This window comes from Equus quagga, chromosome 4, assembly GCF_021613505.1.
Source record: "Equus quagga isolate Etosha38 chromosome 4, UCLA_HA_Equagga_1.0, whole genome shotgun sequence".
NCBI classification, from domain to species: Eukaryota; Metazoa; Chordata; class Mammalia; order Perissodactyla; family Equidae; genus Equus; species Equus quagga.
This window is the reverse complement of record NC_060270.1, coordinates 22379911-22404123: the sequence shown is the minus strand read 5'-3', so window position 1 is coordinate 22404123 and position 24213 is coordinate 22379911. Positions and strand designations below refer to the sequence as shown.

The 24213-nt window shown below is 40.5% G+C and overlaps 1 protein-coding gene across 5 annotated transcripts in view; it reads left to right on the top strand.

The window, feature by feature from the left end:
- The window catches only part of GOLGB1 (golgin B1), a 78123-nt gene extending 54942 nt beyond the window's left edge, over nt 1–23181 (top strand). For 3 of the 5 annotated variants that reach the window (XM_046659369.1, XM_046659367.1, XM_046659368.1), the window contains 9 exons: nt 234–2145; nt 8909–9087; nt 15140–15305; nt 15507–15644; nt 17955–18098; nt 18846–18943; nt 19446–19574; nt 21411–21516; nt 21786–23181. In XM_046659369.1, the coding sequence (XP_046515325.1) occupies nt 234–2145; nt 8909–9087; nt 15140–15305; nt 15507–15644; nt 17955–18098; nt 18846–18943; nt 19446–19574; nt 21411–21516; nt 21786–21920 (3007 nt within the window). In that variant the 3' untranslated portion in view covers nt 21921–23181. Of the gene's footprint in view, nt 1–233; nt 2146–7857; nt 7905–8908; nt 9088–15139; nt 15306–15506; nt 15645–17954; nt 18099–18845; nt 18944–19445; nt 19575–21410; nt 21517–21785 lie in introns of those variants that run through there. The other 2 variants (XM_046659370.1, XM_046659372.1) reach the window with 2 other exon arrangements.
- Nucleotides 23182–24213: the final 1032 nt, after the last annotated feature.

Here is a 24213-nt window from a genome sequence, read left to right as displayed (position 1 = left end):
CACCCGGGATCCAAACCAGTGAACCCCGGGCCGCCGAAGCGGAGCAGGTGGACATAACTGCTACGCCACCGGGCTGGCCCCCTTAATATCTCTTCATTAAAAAGATGAATATTTTCAATTATGAATATTGATTATTTTGTAGATCTGATACATGTTGTATTATGTGTTCCTTAAGCATCAAGTATTTTTTCCTTGAAATCTGTAATTAATGACCTTCTCTCCTTTTCTTCTAGGCTTGAACATGACAAGCAGGTTTGGGAGTCCAAGGCCCAGACAGAGGTCCAGCTTCAACAGAAGGTGTGTGATACTCTAAAGGGAGAAAACAAAGAACTTTTGTCCCAGCTAGAAGAGACTCGACTTCTGTACCACAATTCTCAAAATGAATTGGCTAAGTTGGAATCAGAACTGAAGATTCTCAGAGACCAGTCGATTGATTTAAATAACTCTTTAGAAAAATGTAAGGAAAATAAAGAAAATTTGGAAGGGATCATAAAGCAGCAAGAGGCTGATATCCAAAATCATAAGTTCAGTTATGAACAGCTAGAGACTGATCTTCAGGCCTCCAGACAACTGACCGGTAGGCTACATGAAGAAATAAACTTGAAAGAGCAGAAGATTATAAGCCTGCTTTCTGCCAAAGAACAGGCAATCCAAGTAGCTGTTGCTGAACTGCATCAGCAACATGATAAACAAATTAAAGAATTGGAAAATCTGCTGTCCCAGGAGGAAGAGGAGAATATTGTCTTGGAAGAGGAGAACAAAAAAGCCGTTGACAAAACTAATCAGCTTATGGAAACACTGAAAACCATCAAAAGGGAAAACATGCAGCAGAAGGCTCAGTTGAACTCCTTTGTTAAATCCATGTCTTCTCTCCAGGATGACCGAGACCGCATAGTAGGTGACTACCAACAGCTGGAAGAGCGACATCTCTCTGTAATCTTGGAAAAAGACCAACTCATCCAAGATGCTGCTACTGAGAATAATAAGCTTAAGGAAGAAATTCGATGCTTGAGAAGTCATATGGATGATCTCAATTCTGAGAATGCCAAGCTAGATGCAGAACTGATCCAGTATAGAGAAGACCTGAACCAAGTGATAGCAAGAAAGGACTATCAGCAAAAGCAACTTCTTGAAGCTCAACTTCAGCAGAATAAGGAGCTGAAAAGTGAATGTGTTAAATTAGAAGAAAAGCTGAAGGAGTCTGAGGAAGCGAAGGAGGATCTGCAGAGGTCCTCTGTTGCCCTACAGGAGGAGAAACAAGGTTTATCTAAAGAGATTGAGAGCTTGAAAGTATCTATATCCCAACTAAAGAAACAGTTGACAGCCTTGCAAGAAGAAGGTACCTTAGGAGTATTTCAAGCCCAATTAAAAGCAAAAGAAGAAGAGGTACAGAGGTTAAATACTACCCTTTCCTCCTCTCAGAAGAGGATTACAGAACTGGAAGAGGAATTGGTTCGTGTTCAGAAGGAAGCTTCCAAGAAGGTGGGTGAAATTGAAGATAAACTGAAGAAAGAATTAAAGCATCTTCATCATGATGCAGGGATAATGCGAAATGAAACCGAAACAGCAGAAGAGAGGGTGGCGGAGCTAGCAAGAGATCTGGTGGAGATGGAGCAGAAGTTACTCATGGTCACCAAAGAAAATAAAGATCTCACGGCACAAATCCAATCTTTTGGAAGGTCTATGAGTTCCCTACAAAATAGTAGAGACTATGCTAACGAGGAGCTTGATGAACTGAAGAGGAAATATGATGCCAGTCTGAGGGAGCTGGCACAGCTGAGAGAACAAAGCCTCTTAAGCAGAGAGAGAGATGCTCTTGTTTCTACTGCTGCATTTCCAGTGAACTCCACTGAGGATAATAGCCTGCCTCACCTTGAGAAACTTAACCAACAGCTTCTATCCAAAGATGAGCAACTGCTTCACTTGTCCTCACAACTAGAAGATTCTTACAACCAAGTGCAGTCCTTTTCCAAGGCTATGGCCAGTCTACAGAACGAGAGAGATCACCTGTTGAATGAACTGGAGAAATTCCGCAAGTCAGAGGAAGGGAAGCAGAGGTCTGCAGCCCAGCCTGCAACCAGCCCAGCTGAAGTACAGAGTTTAAAAAAAGCCATGTCGTCACTCCAAAATGACAGAGACCGACTAGTGAGTGTCTCATTTTCTCTTTCTGATCTTCATGTGAGAGTTTTTGAACCTTTTTTAAAATTGATTTTCATTTCTATGGAAAATAGAAAAGGATAAACAAATTCTTATATGTCTTATCTGCACACTCCAGGACCATATTATTCATCCCACAGGTTCTGTTTGGTCTTAGAGAAACACAGAAACATTACTTAAATTTCTTTAAATCTGTCATTACCATTTTTTAAAAAACTACAAATTTCCTTTGCACAAAACTCTCCATTGGTTATAAAAGGACCAAGAGATGGAGAGCTGTTTTATATATTTTATACACACACACGTAAATGTTTCCAGAATTTGTCATAGTTTAATTGAACAAAGATATAGGGATCACTCAGTGCCTTTTTAAAGTGGCAGTTCAACAACAGATCATCTGGTAGAATTAAGGGTAGGGAGGACTCAGCTTGTCTCATACTTATGTATAATTCAACCCTGATTTGTCAAAAAAAAGTTAAATGCAAAAGGGGCTAATTTAAGTAAGTCTAAATGACTATTTAGTAAAGTTTTATTTGCAGACTGAATCATTTACTCGCTTCCTACTCAACTTTTTTTTCAATCTGAGAGAAAGATAAGGAGGAATCTCTAATGCTAAATTTTTGCTGCTTTTCGTAAGGTCCAGTAGTTTAATCTAGGTCTTTTGTTCTGAAAACTTTCAGGTCATCAAGATTTAGAGGCAAAAACTGGAACTCTATGAGCCCAGCCTGGTTGTCAGGGGATTCTACTTTGTGACATTCCTATCTTCACTTTCATGACAGTCTCTTAACTCTGTCAAGGCCACGTACTTAGGCCAAATAGGAAATAAACTGAGCTTTAAAAGGCTGGATTTTCCATTTTTAAAAGAGACCCTGTGCCCAGAATATGAAAATTCTAGTTTTTAAGATTAGCCCTAGTAAAAAGATCATTTCCCCTAGCTATAAAGTCTTTGTGCAAATTTTTCTTTTTCTTTGTAGGTGATGTGTTCTTTCGTGTTACTCTTAATATCCAATATTTATACACAGATCTTTTCCCTCTTTTAATCTAACAAAGCCCCCTTTTCAGCTGTGGTTTTGATGTCAATAGAATTTATGCATATTTGTGTTATATTTTTTAAATAGTTTGAGTTCATCTGACTTTGTCCTAGGAACCTACCTTTTGTCATTGCTTTCAGAATGCAAATGTAAAGTTTTCATCAGGATAGTATATACCTCAAAACAGTAATTTATAGCACCCAGGTGTTGGTTATCTTCTAAGTGAAGATCTTTTTCATGGAAGCTGTTAGGATAGATTCTGAATTAACTATGTTTCTTTCAGTGAATTGCTTTACTATTCTTATCTATTGTAAACACTAGGGACTAAACTTTGTATATCTCTACCCCGATTTCACATTTTTGTTTGCTGGATATTTACAAGTCAAGCCAGCATTTTTTTATTTCCATGTTTGTCTAATTCATAGTAATGTTCTTCTGTTCCATAAGGCTATGATTTTATTTCATTTAATTGCCAAAGTCTAACATTTCTTTATTCACAACGTGCCTCAAATATCTTTTTTTTCCCATCATCAATATCTTAGGTAGGGTAATTTCTGAATACCTTACCCTTAAACGGTTTTAATATTGCTGCTCCAGTTTGTCACCTCTCCAGTACATTTTATATCTTGTTGCTGAATAAATCTTTCTGAAACTCCTCTTTCTTATTACTGCATGATTCAAAAACCTTTAAAAGTTGTACTATCTCTAGAATAGGCTCCTAAGCCAATTCAAACCTCTTAGTCTGGCAGTTAAGACTATAATTTGTCCTTACCTTCTTTCCAGCCTTCCCTTTTATTGTCCCCTGCTCATCATCTTCATTCCAGCCAAACTGATCTACTCAATATGGGATAGTCATATCTAGTACCTCCTACTTATCTGCAGTACCATCCTCTCAACCAAAATGTCCTCCCAATTTTCATTTTTTGGGCAAATATTTCCCACTCTATAGAGGTCACCCCAGAGCTCAAATCCTCTGGTTACGTTTCCAGATCACTTGATTGTCTGTTACCTTCTGTTTGTTGGGGTGTGTGCACGCGCATATGTGTCTGTGTGTTTAATTTCTGTACACTTATTTTTTATTTCTCCAATTAGGTTGCAAGCTCCTGGGAAGTAAGTGTCATGTCTCATACTTGTTTGTATTTCCCATGGTTTTTAGCATCAGGGTAATTAATCATATGGTAGGTAATCAGTAATTGGTGGTCATTCTCTATATTTGTGGTTGTTACTGAGAACGCTATTTTCTCCCTTTTATAATACTGTCACATAGGGGAGTTATGGGAACTTTTGAGCCTGAGGCTGTTACCTCTGCCATGAACGAATCGTACAGCCTAGGCAGGGTTATAAATCGCTTGAGGGCCTGACAGTCTGACTCAGTGATACCGCATACGTGGTCTGCTGGTCTGCTGAGGCCTTCTGCATACTTTCTGAATGGATTGTTGACTGTCTATCAACTCTTCTTTTCCACATATTTTGTTTTCAGTCTGTCTCATGGGCATTGAAGTTTCTAGTCTCTCAATCACTGGCTGTGTGTACAATAAATATATTTTATTTCAACCACTGTCAGTGTAAACATTCAGCATAGACCAACCATTTGTCACCTCTGCCTACAGCACGCTCTTTCCCTCAGGACCACCCCAGAGATGATTTAGGTCTAAAAGGGACTTAGGTTACTTTGGTTCTCTTCTTTACTTAATTAGTCAAGGGGAACTTTCCCATAGAAAATCTCAGGGTCCAAGTGGCAGGCAATTAGCCCAGGGAATTCTACTAGGGTATAACAAACAACTGTGAAAACATTCTGGAGTTTTCACATCTGTCCAGACTCCCTTAGGACTTTCTCATAATCAAATGAAGCACTTAGACAATTCCTACGTAAGGGTGGAGAGCAGATCTCTAGAGGTGCCCATATTCATCTATACTCACTTCATTCTGAAAATGACTTGAGGTAGCATATAAAGGTATGAACAGTTTTTCAAGATAATCTAATACAAGGAACTGGGAAGGAAGAGAAAATGAGGATGGGAGAGAAGAAGATTAAACCAGGAGTAAGTTTAGTATCCTAAGGAGATGTCACAATATTCTGTTAGAAAGGTGGGCCACTAATTTTGCTCTGAGCTTTCTGGCAGCCATCAGAAATAGGAAACAAAAAAACCAAGTGCATGAATTGCAATGTCCATATTTTAGGAAAAAGGAAGAAAGGAAAACTTGTTCAAGATAGGAATAGTTGTTATTTAAGTATTGAGGCCTGCAAGAAATTTCTTCCATGTTTCCATAGAGAGGGCATTATGAAGTGAAACATCCTTTACTTCTGTACAGTAAATATAGTAGTTTCATGGGATTTTTATTTAGCTGTCCCTTGATGTAAGTACATAGCCAAAGAATTCTGTACAATTCACTAAAGGTACCTCTACAAGTGGCTAAAATGCAGTCCCAGACACACAGCTTTCTGATGATCCGGTCTGTTCCAAGCATTATATTTACAGTATCTAGACTAGAGGAGTGAGTGGATTGCATGAAGAATGTATTTTTGCTTTGAAACAAAACAAAAATATGTTTTTAGTTAAAAAATAAAGTTATACACATATTTAGTGAGTCACTAAATTCTACAATGTTTGATGAGAAAAACAAACAGTAGCACCCCCAACCCTGTTTCTCCTTTTCCTGAGGCAATTTGCTTTCAACCCTTTTAATTTATTATTTTGATGTTTCCTTTCTAAATATCTTTCTAAATATGTTTCTAAATATCATGGTCAGAGTGCGTCTCGGCTTTTCATTCTTTGCGTTAGCTGCTGACTTTCTTTTGTGCTAACAGGGTTTAGTTCTCTTTGCTTCCATAGTACATAGGCACATTCATCAATATACAACCCCTTCCCCATTCTCCTGGTGTTAATTTTAATTTTAGTTAAATTAATATTCAGTGTTTACATTTTTATGACTATAAATGCTATTAGAGCTGAGATGTGTTTATTTTCTTCAACATCTTTGTTTTTCCTAGAGTTAATAATTATGTTTTTGTTACTTAGTTTTCTTTGTACTTATCAATGTAATTTCACCCCAGATTTATTGCCATTTATCCACATCTCCTCTCAAGATGTTAATTCCTATCAATTTTGTCTTTATGAAGAAAAGTTTCCTGGAGTCTCTTTCCTGCTTTTATGTGAACTAGTTGTCCTATACTCCTGGGACACAGTTTTCATCCTCGAATATCCCCCTTTACTTCTCTCCTGTATTAGATCTCCTGTTTCTCATATTCCATGTCTTCCTCGTCTTGGTTTTGTGCCATCATTCTGTTAGAATAAATCATTCAGGAGTTCCCTAAGAAGAGATAACAGGGGAGGTAAATTTATTGAAAATGTCTTTTCATCTCTTATACTTGACAGGTAATTTGGGTGGGTATAGAATTCTAGGCTGAAGATAATTTCCCCTCAGAAATGTGAAGACATTGGTCTGTTGCCCCTTAGTTTACATTGCGGTTCAGGAGCCTAAAGTTATTCTGATTCCTGATCCTTTGTATGTGATCTGTTTCTCTCTCTCTCTCAAAATTTGTAGAATCTTTTGGTCCTGTGTGTCCTGAAATTTCATGATAATGTACTTTGGTGTGAGTGTATTTTCATTCATCATTCTGTCTAATTCTTTGAATCTAAGAAGTCATACTCATCAATTTTGGGAAATTCTTTTGAATTATATATTACCATTTCCCCTATCCTTTTTCTCTGTTGTCTTTTTTTTCTGAAAATCCTGTTATTTAAATGTAGGACTTTCTGGATTGGTTCTATAATTTTCTTACCCTGTCCGTTATTTTAGCTATACTTTGGGAAGATCTTTTCACCTTCATCTTTTGAACCCTATATTGAGATTTTGTTTTTGCTGTCATCTTCCTAATTCCTAAGGATTTTTTTTCCCCCTTGTCTCATGGATATAGAATCTTATCTCTTCAAGACTAGTAGTGATAGTTTTGTCCTTTGAAGCTTTCTCATAATGAGTTTTTCTTTTTAGTTTTTTATTTCTGCTATAATGTTTCTAATTTCCAATATTCCCTCTTAAATCTTTGAGTGTATTACTTTCTTTCCCTTGCTAGTCTCTTCTGAATTAGTTTTCTTCTAGTTTCTTTTCATCCCTGCCTTAATGTTAGCTGTTTTTCAGGTGAGGGTTAATCCTTGGTTTAGTCTTCATATTTAAGGGTATGATCCAAAAAGCTTGTGAATGGGGCTTACCAACTGTGAGTGTCATTGCAGAGTGATCTCGCTGAGCTTTTTGTGGGTAGCCTCCACGTTGGTATCTTTAGTTCCTCTTGGGCTGGTCAGATTTTCTAGAGAAGACTTCTCATTTTCTGCATGGAAAAGCCTGTAAAGGCTTTCTGTAAAGGCCTGTGTGCCAGCACTCTCCAAGCTGAGTAAGAGAATGGCTTCAAGCATTCAGAAAACACATGCACTTGATCACCCTTGTTTTAGAGCAGCACCCTTACCTTCAACTGTGCCTGTAGTGTCATAGTCCAGAGACACTTCTTTTACTTTCTCGAGAGAATAAAACTCTAGTTGTCTGTCAGGATAACAAAAAAGTGTGGAGCTGAGGAGGGTATTTAGGGAATGCAATTGTTTCTTAAGCAGCTTTCATCTAATCCTGCTTATTTCAGCTACCACCCCCTTCCTACCCCCATCATCATCTTTTCCAGAGGTACCTGATGCTGTTAATTCCTGAGCCTTTTGAAGATTCTGCAGAGTAAGTTTTGTTGGTTCGTGGCTTTCCCTACTGCCAGCTTAAGATTTGGCTTTCCAAGATCTGTTAAGTCTGTTAACCATGTATGTATCTGCTTTTCAGCTTCCAAAATTAATTTTGTTGCTGCTGACTCCTCTCTTGTTCTTCCTGTTCTTGTGTTTTATGCTTAAAAAATGATGCTTTTATTGTAGCTTTAGTGATATTTCCAGAGGGGGTAACAAGAGATGTGTGTTCAAGGCCCCCTCTTTGCCCAGATGTCCTGACATCATTTCTTACTACCAAGCTTTTAATGAGTATTGGGAATAAAGATATACCTGGAATGTAGATAGGCACTTTTGCTAATTAAAGGCAAGTCCGTCATCATTGTATCATCATCATCATCATCATCACCAGTAACTTTATGTGTGGAGTACATTAATTTTCTCATTTCTCAAAATCTTATGAGAGGTACTGTAATTATCTTCATTTTATAGGCTTAGAGAGTGTGAGGAAGTTGCATAGGGTCACACAACCCATGTGAACAGGACATCTGACTCCAAAGCCTAAGTGCTCTTGACCAATGGGCCTGAGCATCACTGCATCTTTATAATCAACATCAGCTAAGCTAGAGTTAAGGCACACGGCTAAGTAGAAAGCTGGTCCCTCTTCGTACTTCTTGTTCTGAGGAGTTACCACCCGCAAAGAAGCTGTAGGTCCCTTAAGTCTATCCCATGTCAGAGTTGTAGATTTAGAGTAAACTTAGGACATCAGGGACAGGAAAGTGGGGTAGAAGTTGCAGGAATGATCAGGCCCTGTAGCCTTTGTGGCAGCTCTGGGGTGATTCCCACCAGCCTGGCTGCTTGTATTTCACTGTTTTAGAGATTCATGCTGCAACGATAGGTCAAAGGACTGTTAGGTGCTGGTGGTCTGTTGTGTTGTCTGACTGACTCAGTAGGAAGCTGCTGGTGACTTAGAGCTGGGTGAATGAGATGTGCTGAATCACCCTTTCACTTTCCCTTTGGTTAAAGCTGAAGGAATTGAAGAACCTGCAGCAGCAATACTTACAGATTAACCAAGAAATCACTGAGTTACGTCCATTGAAGGCTCAACTTCAGGAGTATCAAGATAAGACAAAAACATTTCAGATTATGCAAGAAGAGCTCAGGCAGAAAAATCTCTCCTGGCAGCATGAGCTACATCAGCTCAGGTATGATAATCCCTGCTTCTCAACTTTTTTCTTTTTTCTTTTATATTATGAAATAATTACAGATTTATAGGAAGTTGCAAAAATAGTACAGAAAGCTCTTGCGTACCCTTCACCCAGTTTCTTCCAATGGTAACATCTTATGTAACTGTAGTACGATGTCAAAACCAGGAAATTGACATTGGTGCAATTCAAAGACCTTATTCAGATTTCAGCAGTTTTACACCCACTCAAGTATGTGTGTGTGTATAGTTCTTTACAACTTTATCATATGTGTAGAGTCATGTAACTGCTACCACAATCAAGATATGCACCTGTTCCACCACCACAGATACATCCCTTGTGCTACTAGTTATAGTCACATTCTTCCCCTCCCTCCCACACTTGCATCCCTAACCTCTGGCAACCAGTAATGTGTTCTCCATCTCTATAATTTTGTCATTCTGAGAGTGTTTTTTAAGTGGAATCATATAGTATGTAACCTTTTGAAATTAGCTTTATCACAAATCATAATGCCCTTGAGATCCATCAGCATCATTGCATGTATCAATAGTTCATTCATTTTATTGACAAATAGTAATCCATGGTATCAATGTACTGCTTTAACCTTCACCTGTTGAAGGGCATGAGTATTGTTTCTAATTTTTAGCTATTATAAATAAAGCTGCTGTAAACATTGTGTGAGGTTTCTTTGTGGACAATAAGTTTTATTTCTCTGAGATAATTGCACAAGAGTGCAGATGCTGGTCATATGGTAAGTGTATATTTAGTTTTTTAAGAAACTGCAAAAGTATGTTCCAGAATGACTGTACCATTTTATATTCCTACCAGTATTATATGAGTGATCAAGTTTCAATTATCAAATGCTGCGTCCACATCAGCATTTGACATTCTAACTATATTTTAGTTGTTTTTAATAGGTATGTAATCTGTCCTCTTATGGTCGTAATTTGCATAATGGCTAATAATGTTGAACTTTTTTTATGTGCTTATTTGACATCCCTGTATCCTTTTGGATGAAATGTTTGTTTATGTATTTTGTCCCATTTTCTAATTGAGTTGTTACTTTTTTTACTGTTGAATTTTCAGAATTCTTTATATATTCTAGATACAAGTTCTTTGTCAGATATGTGGCTTGCAAATATTTTTTCCCAGTCTGTAGTTTCTCTTTTCATCCTTCTCAACAAGGTCTTTTTAATTTTGATGAAATCCAATTTATTGTTTTTCTCTTTATTCAGATTCAGTAGTTTCTATTGTTCTATCTTCAGGTTCACTGATTCTTTCCTTCATCACCTCCATTCTGCTATTGAGCTCATTGAGGTAGCTTTTCATTTTGGATATTGTATTTTTCAGTTCTAAAATTTCCATTTAGTTCTTCTTTATGCCTTCTATTTCTTTGCTGAGGCTTTCTCTATTTTCATTTGTTTTCAGTTTGTTAGTAATTGCTTGTTGAAGCATTTCTATGATGACTGCTTTAAAATTCTTAAACATCTAGGGGCTGGCCCCATGGCCGAATGATTAAGGTTCCTCATGCTCCACTTTGGCTGCCCAGGTTTGCAGGTTCGGATCCCCGGTGCAGACCTACTCCACTCATCAGCCATGCTGTGGAGGTATTCCACATACAAAATAGAGGAAGATTGGCACAGATGTTAGCTCAGGGCTCATTTTCCTCACAAAAAAAATAAAAATAAAATCCTTATATAATTCCATATATATAATTCCAACATCTGTGTCATCTTGGTATTGTAATCTGTTGATTTTCTTTTCTCTGAAGTTGTGATTTCCCTGGTTCTTAGTATGATTAGTGATTTTCAGTTGTATCTTGAACATTTTGGAGATTTTAAAACTCTCAATCTTAATTTAAGTCTTCTGTTTTAGTAGGCTTCCACTGATACCACGCTAGCAGGGGAAGAGGAATGCTGCCGCTTTACTGCCGGATGGAGGGTGAAGTCCAGCAGGCTCCTTACTCAGCCTTCATTGATACCCTTAGGGGGAAGGAGTGCCCTGATACTGCTAGGAATAGATGAAAGTCCAGGCTCCCCACTTAGACTCCACTGACACCACAGTTAGTGGAGAGTGGTGCCTTGATGCTGTTAGATGACAGTAGAAGTCCAGGCTCCAAATATGGCCTCCACTGATACCACTGGGGGATATGGAGAGGAACACCTCATGATCACTGGGCGATGGTGAAAGTACAGGCTACCCACTCACTCTCCACTGACACTGACACTGCAGGAGGAGTGGTTGAGGAGGGGCACTTCATTACCACTGGGTAGTGCCCGAAGTCCAAACTTCCCTCTTGGTCTCTTCTGATACTACCTCTGCAGTGACAGGGAGGAATACTTTGTTATGGATGGAGGTGGATGTCCTCCATGTTGTGTCTACTGACAGGACAGTGGGGGGGGGGGGGGGTGTGAGAGAGAGGCACCTCTTTATCACTGGTGGTGACGGTCCAGGGTACACACTTGGCCTCTCCTGATACCACCCAGCAGGGAGGGTGAGATGTACCTAGTTACCTCCAGCAAGGATGTAAGTCTAGCCTGTCCACTAGGATTTTGTTAAAGAGAGTAGGGAGGGACTGTGATTTTTTCAGTGTTTGCCTGGAGTAGGGTGGTTATTGTCATTAACATTTCTGTCTTGCTAGGCTGCCCCTTCCTGGTCCTTTGGCAAGAGAGAGCAAACTTTTCTTGGCACTCATTAGTGTTTTCAGGTTGGTGGATCCCCCTTCACCCAGTTTGGGATATACAGAATTAAAAAGACAAACCAGCAAGTTCACTGCCATGTCATTCCTTAAGTCCTAGGGTCCCTAGCTGTTCCACCTTCTCTCCGTCTTTCTAAGACTTCTTATATTTGTTTATATACATACATGTATATGTATAATTCCCAGGGTTTTTATCTACACTTAGTGGGAGGAATAAGGAGAAATGCATCTACTCCATCTTGTCTGGATCCAGACATCCAAGCCCTTTTCTTTTAAAGATAAATAACTATATGGTACTATTGGAGCAGAAAAATTTACGATGGGAACTAATTCTGGTTGGTTTTTTAATTCAGTTATTTCTAACAAATTTGATCTAAAGAGAAAAAGTAAAGAATAAACACTTAAAAGTGTGTAAAAACAGGTCCTGTTGTTGCAACCTCATTGTTGGGACTTTATTACTGTTTAGGTGGTGCATGCCACTTTAATAAAATCACACCCAAAGCTTTCAAGGTTTGGTACTAAAAGGAGAATTTCCATGTTGGCAAGTGCTGCTGATCAAGCAGTACCTGCTTTGTCTCACGTGTTGCTACAGGACAACCACAAGGAATGAATACAGAGAATACAGGTGGAGTCTAGATTCCTACCCAGCTTGCAGTGGGGCTACCATGATAACAGATATCAATAGAGTAAAATAATTATTGGTACAGCCCTTAGAGAGCTCTACAGGAGATTTGTTCCTTCATAGATCCTAGATAACGTGCACTTTCTTGACATGATATTTCAAATAAACCTTAAGCAAAGTTTATAGAGCAAAACACTTTTTAGAATTTGGTGATTTAAATTTTGTCCAAAACTAAATTTGAAGTAAAGTTACATCCAAAAATTTTTCATATTTAACGTCTTTATGGGTTTTCTTGTAAGTGAAAATATGTCAAACTTATTCCATGGAGTTGGCAGCTTCCCCAGATAATACAGGAACACATTTTTAACAAATGGTGGTGATGGCAGAGAAGGTAAAAAACTGTCAATTTTTGTTCTCTGTGAATACAAATTTCTTCTATTTCTTCTTTCTGGAATTGAACTTCAAGAGAAAAGATGAACTGCTCCGTTTCAACCTCATCTTTTTTTCGCCACAGGGAATAGCTGCCCTAGCTTTATTCTGTTAGAATCTCAATTCATCATCAAGAGATCAGACTCAGTCTGTCTTCCTCCACATGTACATTAATGCTGACCATTGGATTTAGGGCCCTCAAAAGGTGATTGAGACCACATTGGAGCATCATCTTGATGTCTCCCATATTATCTCCAGATCACATGGAACTACAAAAATTTTAAGTGTCTAGTTACCGATGAAAACATAAGAAGAGCTGCAAAGCCCTAAAGGCTTATTTTCTGCAGCTGCTTGTTCCTATTTAAATTTCCTCACAGGGCATTCCGAAAGGATACTTTCCTTATAAAGTTGACCCCTGGGGAAGAGAAAAAGAGAGAGAAAGAAATCATTTCTGGTTTATTGTGGGTTTTTTCCCCTCATTTTCTCCCTTTCCACCTTTCTCTTAGCCTTTCTCTCTTTACCTTTCACATTTGAGCAATTTTGAAGAAAATTTAAAATTATGTATCAAGTAAATTAAGAGAAGGAAAGGAAGACATTTTACTTCGCTTTTAGAAGGAAGAAGAAAATGAGGACACAGATTTGATTCATTGACTTGAGACCAGCTTCTTTAGCTGAATATCTTCAAGACTCCCTTTCTTTTGCTCTTGAAATACTGGGGAGAAGTGGGCTTTTCAGACATGAAAGAGCTGGAACATCTTGTTCAAGCTTTTGTTGGTCTTGGGGTTGGCTTATCAGGAAAGCCTCAATTTATACCATAACCCTTCTCTTCCACTTGTGGCTACTGATTTGCATATTCTGCTCTGGTTCCTGTGCCCTCTTAGTTAAGGGATAAGTGAGACATAGGCCCTTTATGGCTGAATTCTATTAAGGAATCAGGTTTGTTCCTTAGCCTCTATTCTCCACTGAGGATCTCTTTGGACCATAACCACTTGTCCATCCTTCCAAAAAATGGCAGAATCCTTTCATGGAAGATTGCGATCTTTCTCATGCATTCTCACTCTTACACTCCATCTTTCTTGTTCTCTCCTTTTCCACAAATATCAAAGAAAGCGTTTCAGAAAATTCCTGTGCCTTTTACATATAGTGACCTTGTAATAAACATTTGTTTTAGTTTCTAAGTTTTAGCTCTACCTTTTCAAAAAAATTTTGACTATAATTCAAGTCACCTCTTAGCAAAGTAGGATTATTCCATAAAAGGTATATGTCATTTAGAAAAGAAAGGACCATCTTATCTTATTTCTAAAGAGAAAGACAAAAAAGTCACATTCAATTCAAACAAAACCTTTTATTATTGGGGAAAAATAGAGACATAGGTATTACTCAAAGTGAAGAGATGCTGCAGAAATTTGATTACAATTCTAATGTGTTTTTTCAGGCACAGAGAGAAGTAGGACTAAAGAATATGGCAGAGAGGCGGTTTTTGCTAGCACTGCAGAAAATTAGCTGAGGTCAAATAGAAGCCTTCCTCTTGACCAAATTTAGAGAATAAATAAGTAGAAATAGCAGCAGCTAATATTTATCAGTTTATTATGATGTGTCAGACTCTATGTTTGGTGCATGACATATAATATCATTTAATCCTCACAATAATCCTAAGAAATAGTTTTTTTCCCATTTTACCAATGAGCCTCAGAGAGATTAAGCAGCTTTTACTCAGGATCTCATGCCTAGTGTATGATAGAGCCAGGATTCGAACCCAGGTCCTTCAGACTCTGCAGTTGCAGTCTCATAACCGTGTTGTTGTACCACATCATGGCACTGCCTCTCTGAAGGGACACAGTGGTTTCCCATTGCTGCGGAGTAAACTCTATTTAGCATTCTGTTCAGTGCCCCACACGATCTGACCTCATTCTTCTCCATCATCATTTCCTACCGTATCCACTCTATACAGCATCTACTATACAATTCCAAAATTCACTATCTATATTCTTGTGTTGTGCCTTTTGTTAGTTTGTTCCCTGAACCTGGAATGCTTTTCCATTATGGGAAACTGACTCATTATTCAGGGTTCAGACCAAATGCCTGCTTTTCTGTGAAGTCTTCCCTGGTCCTGCTGTTGAAATTCTTTTTCAGTTCTGCTCCATCATCTTGCTCCACAGTTCTATTTATAATGTAAATTCCACTCTGGTTATGTATTTTCTTTACTACATCTCTACAGCCCCTTATTCTGTTTTGAATATGTAAGTATCCATCTTTGTCTCACAAGTATATTTTTTCCTGTGATTATTTCATGTTTTTTCTAGGATGGAGAAGAGTTCCTGGGAAATTCATGAGAGGAGAATGAAGGAACAGTACCTTATGGCTATCTCAGATAAAGATCAGCAGCTCAGTCATCTGCAGAATCTTCTGAGGGAGTTGAGATCTTCTTCCTCCCAGACTGAGACCCTCCAAGGGCAGTACCAAAGACAGGTGAGTAATTTCAATGCTGATTGCTACTCAGAGGAAACCACTACTCAGCAAGCATCAGTTTCCTGCAAGCTAAGTGCCCATCTGCCACTAATAGGCAGGCCATCTTATGACTTCCTATGAGGTGGACAGGGTTTCTGGAGGGAAGGAATTAAGCTTGAACAATATTAGGAGAGAATTTCATCAGTGCTTGTATTCTGGCAGGCATCCCCAGAGACATCAACTTCCCCGGAAGGATCACAAAACCTAGTTTATGAGACAGAACTTCTTAGGACTCAGCTCAATGACAGCTTAAAGGAAATTCACCAAAAGGAATTAAGAATTCAACAACTGAACAGCAAGGTAAGTGTTTCCTGCTGGACTGGAATTCAACTTCTTGTTTCCATGACTGGAAGCATGGATGGATGTTTGTATGTAATGTACACTTAAAACCTGAAATTTAAAACTTAATAACATGAGAATGATAATTGGCATAGTGTAGTCTAGATTATTCCCTCCTATTCTGTTTTTACAAGTATAGATATGATGAAATATGGTAGCTTATGAGCCAGACCAGAGGTCAGCAGACTTTTCCTTAGAGGCCCAGGTAGTAAATATTTTAAGTCTGTAGGCCTTCTCTGTTACAACTACACAGCTCTGCAGTTATAGCACAAAAGCAGCCATAGGCGATACATGAACACATCAAGTGATTATGTTCCAGTGAAACCTTATTTCCAAAAAAAGGGGCAGTAGGCCCTGAATCGTAGTTTACCAACCCATCATAAATGATGCTTTATATGAGGGTAGCTTATAAGCAATTAGACTTCTCCACTTAAGGGAGTTTTTCCTTCCAATGAGTTTTATAAGACTATCCTTTCTCCTCTAGATCTACCAAGGAAAAAGTGTTCAATTTTTTTCAATACTGAGGGATGTCTTTGTTTTGATTTTTTTCTAATGGTTTGTGCTGTTCACCGTGACCAGGAAAATTAACTTTCTTCTCTGCTAGGAAAGGATCATGTTACTCCCTGTCTCAGAAGCCAGTAGTTGTCATTGTACTGAGCTGCTTCTATCTTCACATTAGTGTTGCTTCTCAAACATTTATATGACTTTACTAACTCCTCCCACCCCGCCGAAAAACCCCTAACCTGCTTCACTTCATTTGGTGAACTCTCAGATGGGACACGATTAGGTAGTAGATAGAGCTCTAGACTTGGAATCAAGGACCGTACCTGAGCACAACCAGACGCAATCACAACTGGAATATACAGCTATGTCCTGGGGCCATTTGGGGAGAAGAAGAAAAAAGAAAAGACTGGCAACAGATGTTAGCTCAGGTGCCAATCTTTAACCTAAAAAAGAACCATACTTGAGTCCTGGTCTGTCATCTGCTAGCCACATGACCTTGGGCAAGTCACTGCTCATCTCTTTGCTTGTTGGTCATTTGTCCATGGGAACAGAAATCCTTCGTCTGCCTTTCTCAAATAAGATGATACTTTTGAAAATGCCTTGTAAACTGAAAATTGCTCTTCAGAGGTAAAGTTGTTTGTTGTGTTTTTCATTCTGTCTCTTTGGCAAATTTTTTTGTTATACCACATGGATTTCTTATTATAGTTTTCTGTATGTGTCAAATGTCCTTCCAAGTCAGAGTATCTCTAGAAGACTGTTTATCTTCTCTTCTCTGAACATTGATTCAACTTTTTTACACAAACTTGAACCCAGAATACATACAAAAAAGAATAATCAAGAAAAGATTGGACGTGCAGCCAGGCACACCAGTTTCCTTTCGTATAATGTACATAGTCCTACAATAGGTACTTTGGAGAGGCATCTCTGTGGTTGTTAATGTATCTGGATGTTAATCATAACTAAAACTTAAAACTTGACAGCCTGCAAGTGAAGAATTAGAATTACACTTTCAGGCGAACGAGTTCAAATCATTGGGTAGAAGCTACAATGGGTTAATTTTTCATTTAATATAAGAAATAATTTCCTGTTTTGACATGGTGAAAATTGGCTTGGGCTGATTTGTTGGGTAGTGAGCGCCCCTGACACTGGACATGCTCAAGGAAAGACTGAGTAACTACCTGTTACTCATGTAGTAGAGGAGAGCCTTGCCTTGAGTGACTGAAATGTTTCCACTTGTGAGAGTCTGTGTTCCCAGTGTAGTTTCTTACATGTACAAAGGCATATTAGGATTGATTCTATTTCTCCCTCTTACAACATACTACAATTTCTTATTCTACTTTCTTGGCAACTTGTAACTCTCTACTGCACTGAAGAATCTGTCTAGTAATGTTAATGTATGAATTTTTAGGTGACAGGTCTATCTCCAGCCATATTGAGCTCTGAGGATTACAATCATTTGTTAGTAATTTCAACTTGAAGCCAAGCCTTTCCCCCCTTACGTCCCCGGGATAGCCTGTCCTATTAGAGCGTTTGTAGGCTTCTGCTTCCTGGTTTTTCAGTCAGGTTTCCTAGTACTCCCCCAGAACTGTTTTCCTTTCTCAGTTGAAAAATTCTGAGTTTTCTCACTTTGAAGGAACACACAGTGGTGTTGTTGCTATTGTTGAAATAATGGTGTCGCATAAAAAAATTAGATCCTTAAAACTCACAACAGTTTCCCTGCAGTGAAACAGTCCTGTGGGGTGGTGCTTATCCTCTCCTGTATTTCAGTTCTCTCAGCTACTCGAAGAGAAAAATACCCTTTCAGTTCAGCTCTGCGATACCAGTCAGAGTCTTCGTGAGAACCAGCAGCACTACAGTGACCTTTTTAACCACTGTGCAGTCTTGGAGAAGCAGGTTCAAGAGCTGCAAGCGGTGAGTAAGAAGGTCAGAGGCTGGGAAATTGAGTGCAAGTGACAAAAGCATAAAGAGCAGCATCGAAGAGGTGGATGTGTTCAGGCTGAAGGTTAAGGTGTGATGGAAGAAAGAGAGAAGAGGAGAGTCTCCACTAAGATACGGGAATAAGGTCTGGGAAAAATTAAAGAATGAAGGGATTAGAAGAAAAAAGATCAGAGAGAGAGTGGGAGAGAAATCAAAAAGTGAGTGGGAGTCACTGATGACTGAGGCTTTTGGAACTCTGAAACTAAGAATGATTTTTCTTCAGGAAATAGGAAAGCTGTAGGAAGATTTGGACCTGAGAAACAAAGTAGGCAGAGCCATTGCCAGCAGTGGAGAGGAGTGCATCGTTGAAGTTGGAGGAGACCGAGATTAGTATGGAGATGAGTAGGACGTGGAAGGTGGAGAAGGGGTTTGGGAGTAGCTTCTGAAAAATCCATGAGCCACCACTAGAAGAAAGCGCATTTCTGCAGGGTAACCCTTTAAAGTTTTAACAGGAGATATTCAAGAATCAGAATCTGGGAGAAAATCTACTAAAGAGTTTTATGTAGGAGATTATTAGAGCAGAAGATACTCACTTCTAAATCTGCACTTGAAGAGAATGATGAGCAGAGGTAGTCCTCTCCAAGAGGTCTCATTCTCTCTGCTGTTAAATGAGTTCTTATTTTGCCCAAGTACAGTTTCTTAAGCACTTTCATTGCTGAATCACTAAACTTATTCTTCTAGGGGCCACTGAATATAGATGTTGCTCCAGGAGCTCCCCAGGAGAAGAATGGAGCTCACAGGAAGAGTGATCCTGAAGAACTGAGGGAGCCACAGCTCAGGTAGGGGAGCAGCTCTCAACCCTGGAGTGGGCACTACGTCTATAGAAATGGGGCGGTCATCTAGATTGAACTGGAGTTCACTGTGTGGATTTAATATGTCCTCCTATCTTATTGGCCTCACAGAATTGATGTGAGGATTAAATAGTAACAGTTATAATAACAAATTATGAGCGAAAGGTGTGTAAAGCAAAAACACCACCACCACCACACAACACACACACACACACACGCACGCGCACACACACACACACACACACACTCTCTCTCTCTCTAATCTTGTGCTATGCAAATGAAAGCTCTTTAGTCAATCCCTGAAAGCTCTTAAGGTGTCTTCTGCGGCTTTATTTAATCTTGCTGCAGCTATGCTTTTAAAATAGTCTTTGTGTTTGTGCAGCTTCTGTAAATTTTCCTGCTTTGTAACCTTTTGAAGACTTTGAATCCCTTGTATCAGCAACTGTATTCTGCCTCTAATGACGTTGTTTGTTTTCCTTTCATCCTGAAGCCTTTCTGAAGCCCAGCTGTGCAACACTAAACAGGAGATGAACGAATTGAGGAAGCTGCTGGAAGAAGAACGAGACCAAAGAGTGGCTGCTGAGACTGCCCTCTCAGTGGCCGAGGAGCAGATCAGGCGGTAAAGGGCTGAGGGCGAGAGCCTCTTCTTAATTCTCGTCCTTCCTGATCATCCGCTTGTGTGTTTCAGTGGCCAGCCTTGGGAATGATTAGCATCTAATTCTCATCTTGAGATGGGTGCTGCAGTGAGTGTAGGGTCAAGAAAAGCTACATTAATCCAAGCTGAGCTCCTCTACGATTTCCTCTCTGAGGCAGCCGATCAAGTGCGGCCTGCCTAGGCCTGGTCCTGCCATTTTAGCATTAGAGCTTCACCGCATCCTGTAGTGCATATGGAACTCAGGGGACTTGCAGTTCAAAAGCAACCTGTACTGCTTTGCTCACCAGTCCTTCCAAACATCTCACCCTTCCTTAGCCTAGCCTACAGAAGTTGACAGACTGCGGCCGGCCCCATGGCCAAGAGGTTAAGTTCGTGCGCTCTGCTTCAGCGGCCTGGGGTTTTGCTGGTTTGGATCCTGGGCGCAGACCTAGCACCGTTCATCAAGCCATGCTGAGGTGGCCCACATAGCACAACTAGAAGGACTTAGAACTAGAATATACAGCTATGTACTGGGGGGCTTTGGGGAGAAAAAAAAAAAAAAGAGGAAGATTGGCAACAAATGTTAGCTCAGGGCCAATCTTGGGAAGAAAAAAAATACTATTAAAAAAAAAGTTGACAGACTGACCTACATAGTACCAGACCATCCTGTTCCGGATCAAAGCTGCCCTGAAAAGCTTATCGTATAGAGGAACAGACACAGAAGGTGTACTGTGCAGTCAGCCTGGCTCTCAAGAGGAAGGCAGTCAGGACAGACCTAGGCTGTGCATGCTCAGTTTCTCTTTCCAGACTCACAAATCAGATTAAAGCATCCCTTCTCTTCTGGAGAAAAGTAAGAGAGGCCACAAGTATTAAGACATCCCTTCCTATGGAGGAAGCATCAGCAGTAGAGTTCCATGCTCCCCACCACAGTTAAAAAGTGCACGCCTCTAGGCAAATGCTTGATCAAACGTGCTGTGTTTCCTGCAGCTCCTTTGATACGCTTCTTGTTTTTGCAAGAAACCATTGAGTGGATAAAGGCAGCTTCTTCATTAAATGGAGAAGTTCCAGTATTAAATAAGCAAATCAGCAAGAAATGAAGCAGAAAGCAGTAGAGGCTGCCAGTGGAGTTTAATTCTAAGAACCCCACAAAAATCTTTCCTGGGGGCCAGCCCAGTGGCGCAGCGGTTAAGTGCACACCTTCCGCTTAAGCGGCCCGCGGTTTACCGGTTCGAATCCCGGGTGCGGACGTGGCACCACGTGGCAAGCCATGCAGTGGTAGGCGTCCCACACTGAAAGTAGAAGAAGATGGGCACGGATGTTAGCTCAGGGCCAGTCTTCCTCAAAAAAAAAAAAAAATCTTTCCTGGATGCTTTTGCCTATTAGCCTTTAATAAATGAAAAAAAATTAACGAATTTCTATGAGTCGGGTGTGGTGTAGTAGGGAAAAAGGGCATGAAGTTTAGAAACAAACCTGGGCTTTGAATTCTGGCTCTGCCTCTTAACTGGCTGTGCCACCATGGGCAAGTAATTTTCCCTCTTTAAGCTACTTTGAAGATAATAACCCCAGCCTCAAACCTGAGGATTAAATCTATGTAAAGCACCCAATCCAGCACCTGATACATAGTAGGCAGTCAGCTCCTGGTAGTTATCTTCACCTTTTACCCTCTGCCTGTGCACTCCTTGCCCGGGGGCAGGGACTGTGGGAGTAGCCTTTGCTGTAAGTCCCTTGTGCTATATCATGTGGCAAGATGACTGAGAAGACTTCGCCTCCTCAGTCTCTCGTGCTGTAACCCATCCCGTGCCTCTTTTTTTCTCCACTCAGGTTGGAGCTCGGTGAGTGGGACTCTGCGCGGTCTCCTATCATTGGCTCCTGTGGCACTCAGGAGCAGGCACTGTTAATAGATCTTACAAGCAGCAGTTGTCGAAGGGTAAGCAGGGAAGAAGGATCAAAAGAGGGGACTGTACTATCAGACAGTGCTGGCTGTGTTGAGGGCAGGTGGTCAAGGAGAGGGAATGTGGAAGTCCAGGCACTAGCCTGGAAGGGTGTGGAAGATTGGAGGAACCTCATAGAATTTGCTGAGTTTTTGACCCTGAGGGGACTTTGTCTCGGGATACCTCTTTATTATAGTGGTTGGAGAAGGGAAAGGGACATATCCCTAGAGGATAAAACTCTCTGACTTTCAAACTTTTCTTTCAGACCCGGAGTGGTGCTGGATGGAAGAGGGTCCTGCGTTCGCTCTGTCATTCCCGGACCCGAGTGCCACTGCTAGCAGCCATCTACTTTCTGATGGTTCATGTCCTGCTCATTCTGTGCTTCACGGGCCGTCTGTAAACTTAGTTCTCACCTTTTGGACCACCCCCCTCAGAACATGGAATTCCCTCACCTCCAGCATCAAAACCATCAATTCCAGTGGAACAGTCTTCCCACTTACAGGTCCCCTCTCCAACTCTCCACAGAAAGTGCCTGCAAAAACAGAGGTGGATGTGAGCACAGGTTACAGCTGCAGCGACCAGCGAGTCTGCTCTCTCCTACTGAACACTGCATCATCTGAGGAGGGCCCACACTTGGTTGTTGAGCCCAGTATTTGTTCAGATTTTGCAGGGCCCTGATCTTTCATGGTCCTGTGAAAGATGCTGAGGAATGTCTTTCAGCCAGGAAGATGACTCCAATAAACCTCATAATCTGAAGTACAGTATCATTTTCATTGATAGTTCTTTGCTTTGTTTTCCTTATATTTCCTCCTTCAGAGGGAAGGTGGACCTGCCATAAACAAGGTTCTGGGGAATGTTATCTCATAGTCTCTGATTAGGTCTCCTGCAGAATAGAGTGGGAGCTGAAGAACTCCCCAGGGGTTTCAGCTGTTGGACCCCAGGGGAGGATAGCATCTCCCGTGGCTATTCACACATAGCTGGAGTGAGGCTTGGTCCTGGACTGTAAGGATAGGATCCCATTGCTCATGCCCTTGATCACACGCATACAAAGGGAGTGAGGTGCCCATGCCTTTCGTTTCATTGAAAGGCAGGAATACCTGGCTGTGGACAGCACAGCGTGATTCAGGCTCTTGTCATTCCTTTGTTACTGGATATGCCTCGAATGCGGGCCCTAAGACAGTACACTAGGAGCCAGTCCTAGGTGAGGCCTTGACTCCCGGCTGGGAATATCTGACTAGTCTAATGACCACTCCTAGCCTCTTGAAGTTTCGTGAAGCTACTTTACTGTTGGTGACAGTTACTCCAGTTTCTCAGTCCCAAAGTCATCTGCCCTCTGTGTTAACAGAGAGCTGAGGAAAATGGAGGGAGAATATAGAGGAGACAAAACGTTTAAATGTAGGCCTGAGAATGACAGTCAGGATTGAATTCCATTTGTGCTTATTCCCTGCCTCCTCTCCCCCTGATCCCTTACGGCTGGTTGTTTTCTCATTATGCACATGATGTGTTCCCTGCCTGCTCTCACCACCCAAAGAAGAGAGAGAACTGATGGACTGACTGATCTGCTCTAATCCTTTTTTCTGTGGTGACCAAATGTTGGTCACAGCAACCCAGGAACTTTCCTGAACAACTGTAAAATAATAAAATTATTTTCAGAATGAAAAGTTGTGGTGGTGTGTGCGTGTGTGTGAATGTATGTATACACGGGTGCTTACATACATGTGTTTACATGCTGAAGGGGAGGAAGGCAGATAGGGATAGGGTAGCCAGGATTGGATATGCGGGTAGAAAGCTCTATGTGTTCAGGCCTCCTCTCACTGGCCAATGTCAGTAATGGCTGCATGTGTCCTTCTGACTTTAGCCACTGGACCCCAGGATGATGAAGTGGAATGAGGAAATTCCGTCCTAATACTGAACCAAACAAGCTGGGCCTTCGGGCATGAGATTCATGTAGGTTTTTGTTTGGGCCTGCGAGAACTCGAAAATATTAGGCCCCTAGGGATCCCTGTGAGTGGAAGTCGGGGGAGGGAATCTAACAGAGTATAGGCAGGATGGGCGTTGTTAGGATTTTATGTTAAGTCGCTGCTTGGGAAAAGCTAACTCACTTTCTCAAGGTATAATAAGTGAGTTGGACCAAGTCTATCGGGCTTCAAAGCGGATGCTATTTCTATGTGCTCTGCCTCACTGCCTCTCATCAGGAATAAACTTGGACATTTGCTGAGGAGAGATGGGGTTTCTTGTCATCGCTGATTAAATTATGTGGTTTCTCTGAAGAACTGTCCCTGGATGGTGTGTCACAATATCAGATCTGATCATTCCTATTTTTGACACTGACTTAGAATTTGAAATGATCTAAAAGATGTTTTTCCCCTTCTACAAATTTACTCTTCCTTAAAATAATTCTGGTGCTGTCATAATAAAGAGGTCATGAAGTAGGAGAGCTCAATGAATAAAACTGCCGCCATGGGTAGAATCCTTAGATTTGGAAGTGACTAAAGTGTTACTATTCCTTTAATGCAGAAATCTTGGACCAATTCATCCAGTCTCAGCTTGAAAGCGTGGAGGGGCTCACGACTGAGCAAATCAAGTTAGAACTCCCTGTCAATCAAGGTAGAGAAATCAGACACAGTAGCAAACACCCCCAAATTCTCAGTAGCTAAAACAACAAAGGATTACATGTGTTGTAGTCACTGGGG